At 33.0% G+C, this 15,121-nt stretch overlaps 1 protein-coding gene and 1 pseudogene across 1 annotated transcript; both read right to left on the bottom strand.

Annotated features, from left to right (window-relative positions):
- Positions 1-5,247: 5,247 nt before the first annotated feature.
- On the bottom strand, positions 5,248-6,658 carry LOC134262868 (neuronal acetylcholine receptor subunit alpha-3-like; annotated as a pseudogene).
- Positions 6,659-11,389: 4,731 nt separating this feature from the next.
- On the bottom strand, positions 11,390-12,368 carry LOC134262866 (E3 ubiquitin-protein ligase TRIM45-like). Its single transcript, XM_062745188.1, has one exon. The coding sequence runs from the start codon at positions 12,353-12,355 to the stop codon at positions 11,390-11,392; it is 966 nt and encodes a 321-aa protein (XP_062601172.1). The 5' UTR covers positions 12,356-12,368.
- Positions 12,369-15,121: the final 2,753 nt, after the last annotated feature.

The following is a 15,121-nucleotide window of genomic DNA, read 5'->3' as shown; positions in this document are numbered from 1 at the left end:
CCAGACAATTTTTTGTTTACAAAGGGGCGTTTGATATTCACTCGGAGTTCCTCGGATGACTCGTACATGTACCTTGCACATAATGGAATTACGTCAGCGGAGGATTGCCGATTGTTTGATATTAAGCTCTCGTATTCGAAATGTTTCGGGCATATTCGTATACGTTATACAAACTTAGCGTTCAACAAAACGTCAAGACATAGAACCCTTAAATTCTCTAGATATTTGGTAGTGTTTTATCAGAGACTATTTATTAGCTATATAATGATACGTTATATGACCGTCCAGGTGAACTTATTCTTGTACATGGTTTACTTATTACAAATGTGTGGATATTTATGGCCGGATATGATGTTAGCCCAGTTTATCAATACATGTCTTGAACTGTCCATCTTCATCAAGTATATGCTAAACAACCATAACTGTTGTCTGCCAAAATGATATGACTTATGAAGTTTATCACTATATATTTACATCCACTGAATATTTTCTTCTTTATTTCTTAAGAAAACCCATTGCGTTCATCACTGTATGAACTACATTAGGCATATCACCTCTACAGATTTCTTGATCAGTGGCCGTTCCATCAATGAAACGTACAAAGACGTTCGCATCATTTACACAATAATTAATATTTTTAATCCTACTTAAAATGATAATTTAAACAGATATAAATATAAACAATAAAATGTCTTTCTTTGTTTGTTATTACTGGAATGAACGGTCGCAGCTATTGCAGAAAAAATTTACATAACCCGCTTACGCGGGTTATGTATTTTTTTCTGCAACAGCTGCTTCCGTTCATTCCAGTAATAACAAACAAAGAAAGACATTTTATTGTTTAAATGTCTAGGATCAACTGTTTTCACTACCGTGTCTGCTGTGCCGTCCTATCGATCTTTTCCTCTCTTGTCTATTTTCAATATAACAACTACATTTCAGCAGTATAGTCAGAAGCGCAAATGTGCATGTATTTCTGTTATACATAAATGAAAGTACATGTATTTATAGAAAGCTTTAACGATTTCGTCCCTTTGTTTCAGTTTCTTTTTACCTGGGGTAGCATTAAGTATACATGAATGAATATACATTATTTAGAGAGGTAAAACTTATACCGTATAAGTAAAATTTTTAGCGAGAATTTAATTTTGGCATTATAACCAAGGGTTCTGAGATTGCTCAAATTGAATGTATCGCTAAAAATTAATTGCGTATTATTTGTAATAACTTCTTTGGTTAGCATTTTAAAAATCGCCAAAATTACTTCTCGCTAAAAATAAAACACCAAATTTTAGGTAGAAATCGCTAAATTTGCGTCTCGCTAAAATTTCCACTTATACGGTATGATTTTGTCCATTTTAAGAATTTTTATAGCTAGCTTAGATCTACATGTATATGTGGATGTCATTTACAGTTTGCTAAATATTGAATGAAAATCCTGAAGCTCCTTTAAAAAGTTCATTGCAAATATGATGTAAAATATACGTAAATCCAGTATTATTGGTTAGTCTTGCAGTAAACTGATAGGAATTATATTTGTAAATGTCTACAATTTAGTTCTAGCTAAATTAGTCAACTGATTAGAATTAGCATTGCATCAATATCAGAAATTAGCATCAATAAAGGAATCTATTTCTCAAATTTGATAAATCTGTAGGTACCTTTCATTTACTAGAACTTAACCTTAAAAAGATGCCTAAGTTTCTAATTAACAACAGTATCTATGTAGTTTTTGGAAATTCGGTCTTTTAATAATCCTCTGGGTACAGTCCGTCATTAGCAGACCTTTTTTTTCATCCATATGAAGAATGTTGATTGAAAACCTTCATGTTTAAAAGATAAAGTACTTGCTTGCTGATGCCTTTGACTCGACAGTTAGATCAATCAACGACGTATTATCAATTAATAGTAACTTTCATTCGTATGCTGATTCGATATATCTCAATAAACGTGAAATAAAACGCACCGCAGAGTTTGACACTTCTGTTTCCTACTTGGATATTTTACTAAAATAAATAATGGTACCCAACAACAAAACTTTGTGATAAAAACGATGGCTTCAACTTTTCTATCGTTGCTTTTCCTTACGTACAATGTAGCAATATACCCTTTTCACCTACAGAAAGGGTTTATGTCTCCCAATTAATTAGATAGGCAAGATTATGCTCTATACCTACGATGGATTTTTAACACGAGGCAAAATACTAATGAAAAAGGTGACGAAATAAGGATTTTAACATTCTTGTTTGAAGTCATCATTTCGCAATTTCTATGGTCGATACAACAACGTAATAAGCAAATACAATCTTTTCACAGGTCAAATGCTGATTGAATTGCTAGGCCATTATTACACACTGAAATTTCTACGGATTTTTTAATTTGCTGGTCATGAAAAGTAGCACACGGGGGTGTGGCTGTCGACAGGGGATGCTTATACTCCCATGGCATCTAATCCAACCTCTGATGCTTTCAGAGGTTCGTGGTTTCTCTACTCAACATTTGTATTATTTGAATGAATGTTAAGTTTGAATACTGTTCGTTATACATGTATTTGTTCATATTTAATTCTACTTATCTTTAAAATAATTTTTATCTTACGGTCATAACGAATGTTTTAAAAAAATTGCTCTCCACTGCAATATAGACATGAGCATTTCAGTGCAACGCAGTCTAGAACCCACAGTTTTGAAAAAAAAAGATCCTTTAAAAATGGAGGTGATATCTTCAATGAGGTAAATCGAAGAATTCTTGTTTTTCTTCCTATTTGACCGGTGTATCTTGATCCTAATTCTGTCTGTTTTGTTTTCTTTTTCACCAAAATTGGTCATTAACCCCCTTTTTCCAATAATGATTAATATCTAAAAAATCTCTATAGAGGGATATCCACTGCATAAAGGGGTAAACGTAATGAAAAAAAATCATTGAGTGCGTAATTACTGGTATGTCATAGGTTAATTGTTAAAATTATCTTTACCGTCACTAGGTCAGTATCGTGTTACATTCAAGTTTTAGAATTCGGTGAACTTAAAAACTAGCAACTAACAATTTAGATTCTCTGAGTTCTCCAACTTTATTGTAACAATTGGACTGGAATGGGTAAAACACTTACATGTACAAACAATAATTGTTCAAAATTACTGTAACATTATATACATTGACCACAGTGAATGGATTGATTAAACCGTACCTAGAAAATGACAAATGTTCTCATAAGACAGAAATAATAATTATTTGAATTGATGCATAACATATGCATGATATCACAATAATGATTGATCAACGAAACATGTTAATTGTTTTAAAATTACAAAACAAATCTATATGAAAGATTTCTTTTCACTCGTCGTATTTACAAACAAAGAAAGCATCATTTTTTAATGTCATTAGCACAGTATATTAGTCTCACGAATAATAATTGACGACAATTACATAAATATGTTCTTGAAAATGAATCTAAATCTTGTCTACCCAATATTTATTACAAACAGCATTCCATAATACTTCTCCTTGATATCAATTCTTAATATTTACATTCGCTGTGTTTTTCTAGTAAGCCAACTGTGAAATTGATTTGAAAACCATTTTCGTGTATACTCACGCGTAGAAATATACACGGAGAAACGTGCGTCAACGTGACATCACAATGAGGCTGCAGCGACGTTAGTAAAAATGCGACGATATAGGGCAGCGAGAAATTCAAATATTTAGCATAATTCAATTGCTTCCTAACATGTAAAATGTAATATAAGGAATGTTTTTTCAGTTTAGTGTGAATTATTGGTGTGTGAATCACACAGACTTGCACGTAGGCATATTTTTCATGAAGCGCGCTAGAAATGCCTATGTGACAAGTCTATGCGATTCACACACCAATAACTCACACAAAACTTAAAAGCATTCCTTAAATATCTAACCAGAAGAATAACTAAAGTAATTGAATTTTTACTTACACATTTCCTATATCATCATCCATATCAAAATGTTGATATTATACAATTATTGCTGTTTTTGAGGTTAATACATAGAGAATAATACATACCCTTTTCCACATCACATCCTGTATCAGCCCGAGACACCAATATCAGCCAGAGGGCTGATTATGTTTATTACATACTTAGTAATAAAATACACCACACATTAAGTTGAGAAGAAAATAAGTGAATAATCATGCATAGACTTCTTACATACATGAACATGGTCTATTGTCTCATACGGTTTGGTTTTGTCTCTACTTCTATTTCAATACACTCGATCCGTAATTTGAAAATAATTATTTGTAAATTAGATTATCCTTATTTTCAAAAAGTTAAAATTAAGAGAATATGAACCCACCAAAAAATTGTGTAAGATCACTTGTAAGTACTTTTTTGTGGTTTAATTTACTTGGGGTGTGATATTGATCCGTATCAGCCCTGCAGGGTTGATAACCTATATTAGCCCCGCAGTGCTGATACGGCTAATGTGACGTCAGGCATATCGCATATGCAAAAATCCTGTATTTATTACTAAGTATGTAATAAAATGATTTATCCATCTAAGGAGTATAAAATTCATCGAACCCGAAGGACGAGGTGACTATTATACTTCGAAAATGGCTAAATCATCGTATTGACCGACAAAACAGCAATAATTGTTTTATTATATGATTCACTGATAAAATGATACAGCTTATTACTTGTTTGCTTTTAATTTTAAAGTCCTAGCCAAATACAAGAGAGGATCAGAATCAAAATGTTAATAACCCTTCCCAGTCATATCAATTTGAAATGTTTTTAATCTATTTTTGTTGCCATGAAAAAAAGATATAATTTCAGTCGTTTTTTTATAAGATAGATTTTGAAAGGTTGGAGTCTTATCAGGGAAAACCGACAGCCGAAAAAGGTAAAAATTGTTGTTCAGTAATAGTGTTTGAGGGAGGTCCCTGCATCTCCTCTAACCACCCTCACCTGAAAATATATATATTGCCTTATGTTTTGTTCACATGAACAAGAGTCATAGATGTTTAAATAGCTTTCCAAGACAATTTGTATCAATTTGGAATTTCCCGATCTATTTTTAGATCAATGTAGATCTAGAGGAAATAAATCCTTGTAATCACCTGGAACATCACATGCAGGTAAATATAATGTAGTATTTCTTCCACATAGTTGGATCTCAGCCAATCAGAAAGATAAGAATTATTCAATCATATAATAATGTTGAAATAATATTTTCTTACTGAAACTGAATTAAACATAGATTGCATCAGCATAATTAGGTCATTTAATTAGTTCTTCATCAGCCTAAGTCACTTGCATAATCAAGAATAATTGTGAATAATTCACGTCCTTCTGACGTTGTCACTGTACTACACTTCTGTTTGATAAATCTAAAGTAATACATTTATTCATAACATTTTCAAAATACTGCAATAACCAAGAATACACCATTCGAAGCAATAAAAGCCAGTAAGGAAAGCACAGCAAACACAACATCACTACTTTTACCGACATCTGCCCATGTGACCTCGATCTGGAGGTGAGCTTTATCTGATACAGAATCTGTTATATCGATCCCATTTCTGATATCATAAGAATAGAAGTTGTCTTTGAGAGTGTTTTTAACCTTGTACTAGTATCTACAACAGGTTCTACACAACACAAATTCTGTTACAGCTGCAAGGCACGGGGGCACTTTGCGAGATTCTGGTATATGATAGAAACATAACGTCATTATTGTCAGCGTCATTACTAAAGCACTCAAAATTAGGTCGGCTAAAAGTTTGACGCAGAGCAAATAAAGGTAAGGCTTAAAAACGTTTGGGAGATGGTCAGATGCAATGGTTTGAAAGACTGCAATGGCGAGTAACACGGTAATGGAGTAGCCGACCCTTTCCTCGGACTGAGCAGGAAGAACAAAGACAAGGATGTTAAGCTAACCAACAAGCATAATAGGAAAAATCATATTGATCATTTGAAATATGGGGACTCTCTTCAAAAAGAAAGTGATATCTATGAACAATAGTTTTCGCTTCCTATCGACGCCCGAAATAACCGATGTATCTATCAGATCCCACATTCCGTGAGGTGAGTAAACGTACAGACTAACTTTGTCAGATAAAGCAATAGCCCTGACTTCATTTATTTTAAAGTCCCAAATGACAAAGGATATCGAGCAAGACTGTGTGTCGTAGGGGTATTTGTAGATATCAGGGGTGCATGATGACGACCAAATGTCTCCTGGATACCATTCTGCGCGACTTTCGAAGTTATGTCTTATAAAGAAACTGTCTTTGAACTCATTATGAGGTGAAGCTAAAACAACTAAAGGTCTCCGTACTTCCTTTTCCTTAAAAAGAATTTCGTAAGTGTTATTGTATTCTGCTGCTTCCCATTTCATCCTGGTATCATTCCAGAATACGTTAAAATATCCTCCCACTGATATTTTTATACAGTCACTTCCTCAAATTTCGAAATGCGAATCATATTAAACGAAAAATACAGCTCGGTGTTAGCTCACTCATATCCTGTACTCCTCGAATTATTTTGTTGTAGTTTTTCTTGATTTCCACTGATAAGCAGTTGGAAGCTGCATTTGCTTGACCGACACCAAAATAAATGACACAGAATAGACATAGTATTATCGGTGTTCGGGTCAAAAGAACCTGATGGTCCGCCATTTCATAGACTTGAGCCAATGTCCAAAAACACTAGTCCAATGTCCAATGTCTTTTCTTCTTAATAATTCTTTCTAAAGCGTTCAAACATATCCTATAAATTAAGTAGAGTTTAAGTAGATCTCAGCCAACGACTCTTTTAGATTAAATGACATGTGGCTCTAAGAGGAAAATTAAAACAGAACATTTTATGCCGTAAAAATAAATCGTTGGTGCACTAACTTGTAGAATACATAAATCTGTGTCAGTCCCTTACAGCAAATCCATTGACTTTTAAGTGCAGTGTTTGGAAGCAAAAGATTTTCCAATGATCAAGAATATGTGATTGGAGTAGGGTACTCAACCATGTTGATGTAACTGCAAGAGTTGCACAAAATAACGGCATTAGTAACGGTTTACAGATTCATAGATTTTTATCTCAGACTTCATATTCAATGTTTCAATTGAATTTTGTTTCAAAACAAAGTCATCATATCAAGTATCTCCGATAATGTATTATTATGTAAACCAATTAGTGCACATTATTGACTTTTAAAATTTTCAGGGTAAAAAAAGCCTCAGTTACCTAGCTATACTTACTAATATTCATGTTTGTGCTCTTCGGATACGTAATTGTGAATTGGTTTGCATTATATCAAGCAATGGCATCTACAAATAATTTTTAAAAAAGTATCTTTAGATAGCTTATTTTTTGTCAGTATGGAGTAAAAACCTAATCAAAACAAATTTTGTCAAAATTTCCCTTTATATTTATTTTTATTTATTTGTAGGGATTGTCCGCAGTACACTTTATGTACTGTACAAATTTGACTTTTCCTGAATCCATCTCCCCTACCCACAGTCTCCCTTTACGTTATTCCCACATTATCCATACATCTCAGGAACTACTGTCCTTATTCATCAAGTTTATCTAGACAGTCATTTATCTAATTTGCCACAATGATATGACACATGGAGTCTGTCACTCTAGAAGTCATTGTTGTAGCTGCCACAATGATATGACACATGGACTCGGTCACTTTATATCAAGGGTCAAATGCCTTCTTCTTCCTGACTGATGTACCGTCGTATCAGAATCTGACAATCCCCGCCTTGTTCAAAACAAACATTGTCCCAGCATTACGATCAGAGACGGATATGTCTTCATTTTTGTTCTCTGCCAAATACAGCATGTAATTACTAATTTTCAAGATTTCTATCGAATCGTTATCTTTATACACTTACTGCTTCATTATTTGTCCCTGATATCGGACGATTTTGTTTCGGCCTTTATAATACAGATTGACCAATATGTCCCTTGATCTTGTACAACACAGCCTTCTGTTTACCATCCCTTTTGTGTGACGATCATTATTTCTGTCCTCTTGTGTATGACGATGTTCACAGTTCCATGGTATCCATCACTAGGCCTATATATTAGTTCTCCAGGTTCAGGCACTCTGATATCATCAAGCCGACGTTAACATCCACAATCGGTAGGAACAGTACCATGTGCCGATCCGTTCTTTATTGTTCTGTCTTCTCCGCCAACCAAAGCTTTATCTTCTGCCATAGAAGCTACTCTCCATAAGAGTTGAAATCCTGTAGAAATGGTGGCAATAACTTTGGGTTTGTCTTATAACACTTCAATCTGACGCGACAGTGTCGTTTGTGTCAAAGTCACCTTGTAGCCGCAGATTTTAATACTAGGTTTTTCCATTGGATTTTCCCTTGGATTGTGTTAATTTTCAAAGAGGGAATTGTCTGATCAATGTCTGCATGGATTTTTCTGTATTCGGCAAGTTTATTTTTGGATTTGTAGTTACTTAAATGAGATACGTTGCTGGACTTTATGATTTTTGTTTCGATGAATGGTTTGTGTCAGATCTGGAGTCAGGTTAATAGATTTGGTTTTATGTAAATGTAATACAGGCAGATGATTCTCTTTCATGCACGTGATCTAATTACCAAATCCTATGTAACATTGAAAATACATAGAATACATAGAAAAAAATATTATGCAATCTTCTCAAGAATATCAAAGCCAAGATTTGTCATATGTACATGTATATGGAATAGAGATGTCAACGGATATTGGAATACACGATAATCGCTCGATCATACCGACATTAGACTAAAATGTCTTAAGTCAGTAGGTAATAAACTTGGATTCGCCCATTTCATTTATATACAGATCAATGTTCTCGTACGTATACCGTAAATGTATTACATTTAGCGTGTAGGACATTTGGCGGAAATTCAAATTTCAACAAGTAAGCGTAGATTTGATTTAGCGCTGTCTGAATGTGCTAGTTATAATTGTTAATTTACAAGACATTTAGCGATGTACTTAAATTAGCGAACTCTGCTTTCCGCCAAAATCGCTAAATAGAATACACCGCTAAATTTAATACATTTACAGTAACTCAGGGTATGCTTTAGCAGTTCAAAGAAGATTATTGGTATGTTGAATTATGTTCGGCAAACATGCCTAAAAAATCTTCAGTGTTGGTATAGACATAGCATCAGATTTTCTATTTCAATAAAAATGTGTGGAAAGACAATATACTTGGATGTCAGGATAGAAAAACAGTTGAAAGTACAGCATCAAGGTTATATGAAACTGAACTTGTATTCTGTAGTGGAAAATCAAATATGATGCTTTATATGCTGAATCCTTCAAACATATATATACACAGTCTTCAAGTGAAACTTTCCAAAAAAGTTATTCACAAAAATGCAAAAAAGCTAAGCCGGAGGGAAGACATGTTGCCATCAAAAACACGCTTATCAAGGATTGTCCAACTCTTATTGTTGTAAATGGAGAGGGCTTTCTTGAATTGTTTGGTTTTGTAGATTCAACTTATTAAGTTTCAACCTGCAGTTCTATATGATCTGACGTAATGCGACCGTTCATAAAGAATAATTAATCGGCTGTTACAATGTAAATTGAGGGACAATAAAGAGCGTAATATTAAATGGTGTTTCTTTCTGATGTTAATATCATGCAGCAATTTCAAGATTGTTATGATTGTTTGCAAAAAATATCAAAATTAAAATATATTGTAAGATCTCTCTCTCTCTCTCTCTCTCTCTCTGTAAGAGGTGCTCTTAAATATTCATCAGTCAAAGATCACTGATACGACATGTAAAAATGGCTTCAATTAACAGGTAAATGTACTATCGTTATGAAATGAAAGGACAAATGCTTTAGATTAGTAAGTATTTTATTAATATTGAAATCAGGCACATTGGATACATGTAGATGTACAGTATTTATTCACTACATAAATGTTTATGATTCAGAAACTCATTGTATAATGGTTATAGCGTATTAGAATAAATATTGTACGTCAAGTAGATAATGAATGAAAAAAAGCAAAATGACATGAAAAATTCATTTAAATTTCAACGAATATTCGACTATTGATAGACTAAATCCTCCGACTTTTCGACTGAGCTGTCCGAATAAATTGACATCCCTGATATGAAAGAATCCTTGAGAAATGTAGATTCATTTTTTTAATCATGTCCCCCTGGGGTAGAGAGGAGACTCATCAGGTGATCAGAGTTTTGGTTAGGAAAATATTATATAGGAAAGATAATTAAAGGCCTCCATCTCAAGAACATGTATGCTATGAAAGGATGGTTTTGGGCACGTTTGATTGAAATTGATTCCATGGTTAACAAGAAGAAATCAAAAATGTGAAAGGTGTAAAGACGGATGGACAGACAGACGGCCTAGACAGACGGACTGCAAACAAAATGTGACCAAAGTTCATTTGACCTTTCATCTCAGGTGAGGTAAAACTATTTCAGATTTCTAGGGACTATATTTTTTAGTTTGCAGTTAACATGTTTGAAAGCTATAAAATCATTGTATATTTATATGAAATACAAGAGGTGGACTTGGAATATGGCAAAATACAAATCTGGACCCTATAGAATGAATATTACTTACTACATACGGTTAGGTTATACTTTGTTTTTATACATTGGTATCTGATTCTATTTTTATCACAGAACTAATACCTTAGAATATGGTAAAATACAAATCTGGACCCTATAGAATGAATATTACTTACTGCATACGGTTAGGTTATACTTTGTTTTTATACATTGGCATCTGATTCTATTTTTATCACAGAACTAAGAGCTGTAGGAAAGGCTACATATTTGTCAAAGTATTCTGTCTTTTTGCGTGTTTTAACAGAAGATAGTATGCAGATATCATGACAATCTGGATATACACCTCTCCTTATCAGGTGAAAAGATTTTCTTTACAACTCTGAATATGGATCATTCAACAATCAACAACATAATAAAATTGACACATCTTATTTGATAAAAAAAAAATGACTTCATATATTATTGCCATAGAAAAAAACTTGAATAATGAAAAATAAAATTACGACATTTTAGAGAAAAAAAATCAACTTGGTTTATACAGGTATCTGTTAAAGTAAGCATAATATAAAGGATTCATCTATTTATTATGCCTTTAACTAAAAGTAAACAAAGAATTATCAGATTACAATGTACATATAAAATTTATCCTTGTTATAAGGATAAGTATTATAGCTTTGATACTAGTATATATCATGTTTGTGTAGTCTACATTTTCCAATAATTTCTTAGTTCTGATAGATAAAAAATGTTTACAATGAAATTTTTTACTTAAAAAATGAAATTTTTCAAATATATTTAAACATAGACCAATTATGATCATCTTTTCAAAAGCATATACAAATATCTCTATTCAAGGTATTTAATTTTCTTAACCTTTCCTCCACATTCAGCAACAAATACAAAATTTTCATTCACACATAAACCATATGGATCCTTCAAATCACAGTTATCTATATAACGGAGGAACTGTCCGTCCTGGTCTAGGATCTTCAGTTTGTAGCCATTTTCTTCTGTTGTTGTAGATAATGGTGCAAGAGATCCAAACAACTTGTAGAGCTGTTCTGTATCTACTGGATTAGCATTAAAAATGGGCAATGATACTTTCACTTTGGGAGGAAGTTTGCTGAATTCTTTGTTTCTGGAGATGTATTCTATGGTCATGGACACTTCATTTGATTCTTCTATTTCCTCCAGTTTGAGCAGAGTTTGTTCAATAAGAATCTGTATTTGTTTCACTTCTTCTGCATATTTCTTTATAATGTCAAAGTGTTTTACTTTAAAATCATCAATTTCTTTTTTCATGGTATTGATGACATTGTCAATTTCTCTGTGCCATTGTTTTCCATGTTCTGTCATGGCTGTTGTAAGTTTCTCATATTCTTCATCCAAGTTAGTAATCTGTGTTTCTAGATCTTTTGTGATTTCTATGTATGTAGGAGAAATAATGTTTTGTAATTCCTCTGTATCTTTTGCGATATCATTTTTCTTTGAGTCGTATATTTCTGCGAGGACTAAATATTTATGTCCTTCATGCTGTTTTGATGCAGAGCATAAGGAACAAACAGGAAAGTTACATTCCTTGCATTGTAAATCACATGATTTGGTTTGATGTGTTGCACACTTTGGATAGATCAATGTGTATTTTCTTTGTTGGAATGAGACAATTTGATGTTTGTTATAGTCATCAGCAATATGATCTCCAATACAGGGTTTACAGAGATTGACATGACAGAAATCACAGTACATCTGTACTATAGCTGTCTCACATAGATCACATCTGATCACATCCTGGGCACCGAGGTGGGGATCCATTGTTTATGTAGATGTTCTATAAATATGAAGAATGGTTTTTGTCATTAAAATTGATAATACATTTCTATGAATCAAGAATTATTTGGGCTGGTCAATGAATATTCGTTAATATTACTTCCTAATATTTATCTACTAGTATATAATAAAGATACATATTTAAATGTCATATACATGTAATACGTTACTTAAAATAGAAATTTTTTTTATGTTGGACTCTATTTGTAATAACTTTTTTGCATATCTGCAGACTAAATTAATTCGAGTTTCAATTTAAGGCTATAAATTTGAAATGAGCTTTTGAAAATTATTATGAAAGTATACAAACTGAAAGTAGATTTATAAGAACAGTTTCTATAATGAATTTCCAAATATAATTACCGTTATAGTCAATAGAAAACATGTTTCACATTCGTCAATTCTTTTTTTTATCCTTTTTACAAACTTTACATGGTCCAGGGTCGAGATTGTCACCTCCACAGTGCATGTTCATACTTAGTTTGTGATCGTTCTGAAATTAGAGTTATCGCTCTTGCTGTATTTATTGCGTTCTATGAACTTTAATTTGAGCATCCCCTTGCCTTTTTAAATATCGTAATCGAAATGCCTGTGATGGATACAGTTTAAAGTTATCATCTTAATAACTGTATGATCGAATAAATCCTATCGCTGTGATTGGCTAAGATCCAAACTTGTTTAGAAAATAATAGAATTAGGTTATTGGACTTATATCGGTGAATATTGGCACAAGTTGGCTGTACAAATGCACGAGCTAGGGATTGAGTGCATTTGTACAGCCAACTGGTGCCAATATTCACGTTCAACAATGTAAGTTCAATAAGTCCTTTATCATATAGCTAAACGCCTGTACTGTACTGTAAGTGTTCAATATCACATCATTTCGACGGCCCTATCCTAACTAGCGCGTATGGTTTTTTTTTAAATAATCTAATGCGTACTAAATTTTTAATAAATAAATTCATTTTTGTGAAAAAAAAATAAACAAATCTAATCCAGATGGCAATTCTTTTCCTTAATTTAGCTCTAAGAATTTGACCAGACATCTTTTTTGTTTACAGCGTTTGATATTAAGCGCTCGTATTCCGAATGTTTTGGGCATACTCGTATACGTAATACAAACTCAGCGTTCAATAAAACGTTAAGACACAGAACGCTAAAATCTCTAGACTTTTGGAGTGTTTTTAGAGACTATTTATTAGCTATATAATAATACGTTTTATTATATGATTGAATAATTTCCAGCTCTCTGATTGGCTGAGATCCAACTATGTTAGAAAAATACTACGTTGTATTGACCTGCACGTGACGTTCCAGGTGAATACAAGGATTTATTTCCTCTACATTGATCTAAAAATAGATCGGGAAATTCCAAATTGATAAAATTGTTCTGGAAAGCTATTTAAGCGGCTATGACTTTTTTTTTTCCATGTGAACAAAACATAAGCGAATATATATTTTCGAGTAAAGGTGGTTAAAGGGGATGCAGGGACGCCCCGCCAACTCTTTTACTGAACAATAATTTTTAGTTTTTGGCTGTCAGTTTTCTTGATAATACTCCTTCCTTTCAAAATCTATCCTAAAAAAGACTGACATTATATATTTTTTCATGACAACTAAAATTTATATTTAAAAAAAAATTTCAAATTGATACGACTGGTAAGGTTTATTAACATTTTAATTCTGCTTCTCTTTTGTTTTTGGCTAGGACATAATTAAATGCAAACAAGTAATGAGCTGTGTCATTTTATCAGTGAATCATATAATAAAACGATTATTGCTGTTTTTTTCGGTTAATACAATGATTTAGCCATCTTCGAAGTACAATATTCACCTCGCCCTTCGGGCTCGGTGAATATTGTACTCCTCAGATGGCTAAATCATTGTATTGACCTCAAACAACATCAATAATTGTATAATATGTCCGTCCAGGTGAACTTATTCTAGTACATGGTTGTTACAATTGTGTAGATTTAAGGCCGGGTTTTGGGGTGTTAGCCCAGTTTATCCATACATGTCTTGAACTGTCCATCTTCATCAACTATATGCTGAACAATCATAACTCACCCCTACTAATGTGTTCGGAACCTTTTATTTTTCGGTGTTCTGCAAATTATAAAACCCGATGAGTTCAGAGTAGCTCCTGCAATAGCTCTGGCGAAGGTTACCGAGACTACAGCGAGATAGGGTAAATTATTCACGGAAATGTGGCTAGGAAGTGACTAGCACGTGGAGACATGGTAAACAGAAAAGCTATGTTGCGTTTTAGTTTTCACCACCCTATATATAATATCATTCTGTAGACATGTACTTTAATCGATCTCTCTTTAAATCATTCAAATTTAAATTATAAGTATTCTCTATGTTACAATTTTCTGCTGTCATGAATTAAAATTTCTTTTTAGACAAATATTTAGCATGGGAACCGGGAGTATATTTTTTGGCGTCAAATTAGCAAATGAGGCACCAATGTGACTTTAACTGGCGAATCAGCTGAATAAAAATTGCATTATGGGTTACTACAAATACTACAGGAATTTTACGCTTGATAAATTCCTTTTATTGTATTATCGGTGAATACAATTGTCAGGTGGATTCCCTGGCCAACACACGTGATCATGAGTATAGTTATGTAAAAATAAATGTTTTGTTCGTTTAAATGCATAAGAGAAGCTGCTCCATTTCCTTACCCTTGAAGTCCTGGTGTTCTGAACTTGACACTACCTACGTATACATTTTATGAAACGTAAT

Source organism: Saccostrea cucullata, unplaced genomic scaffold, assembly GCF_032062105.1.
Source record: "Saccostrea cucullata isolate Sc308-1 unplaced genomic scaffold, CSIRO_AGI_Scuc_v1 ctg11816, whole genome shotgun sequence".
NCBI lineage: Eukaryota > Metazoa > Mollusca > Bivalvia > Ostreida > Ostreidae > Saccostrea > Saccostrea cuccullata.
This window is presented reverse-complemented; position numbering and strand designations above follow the sequence as displayed.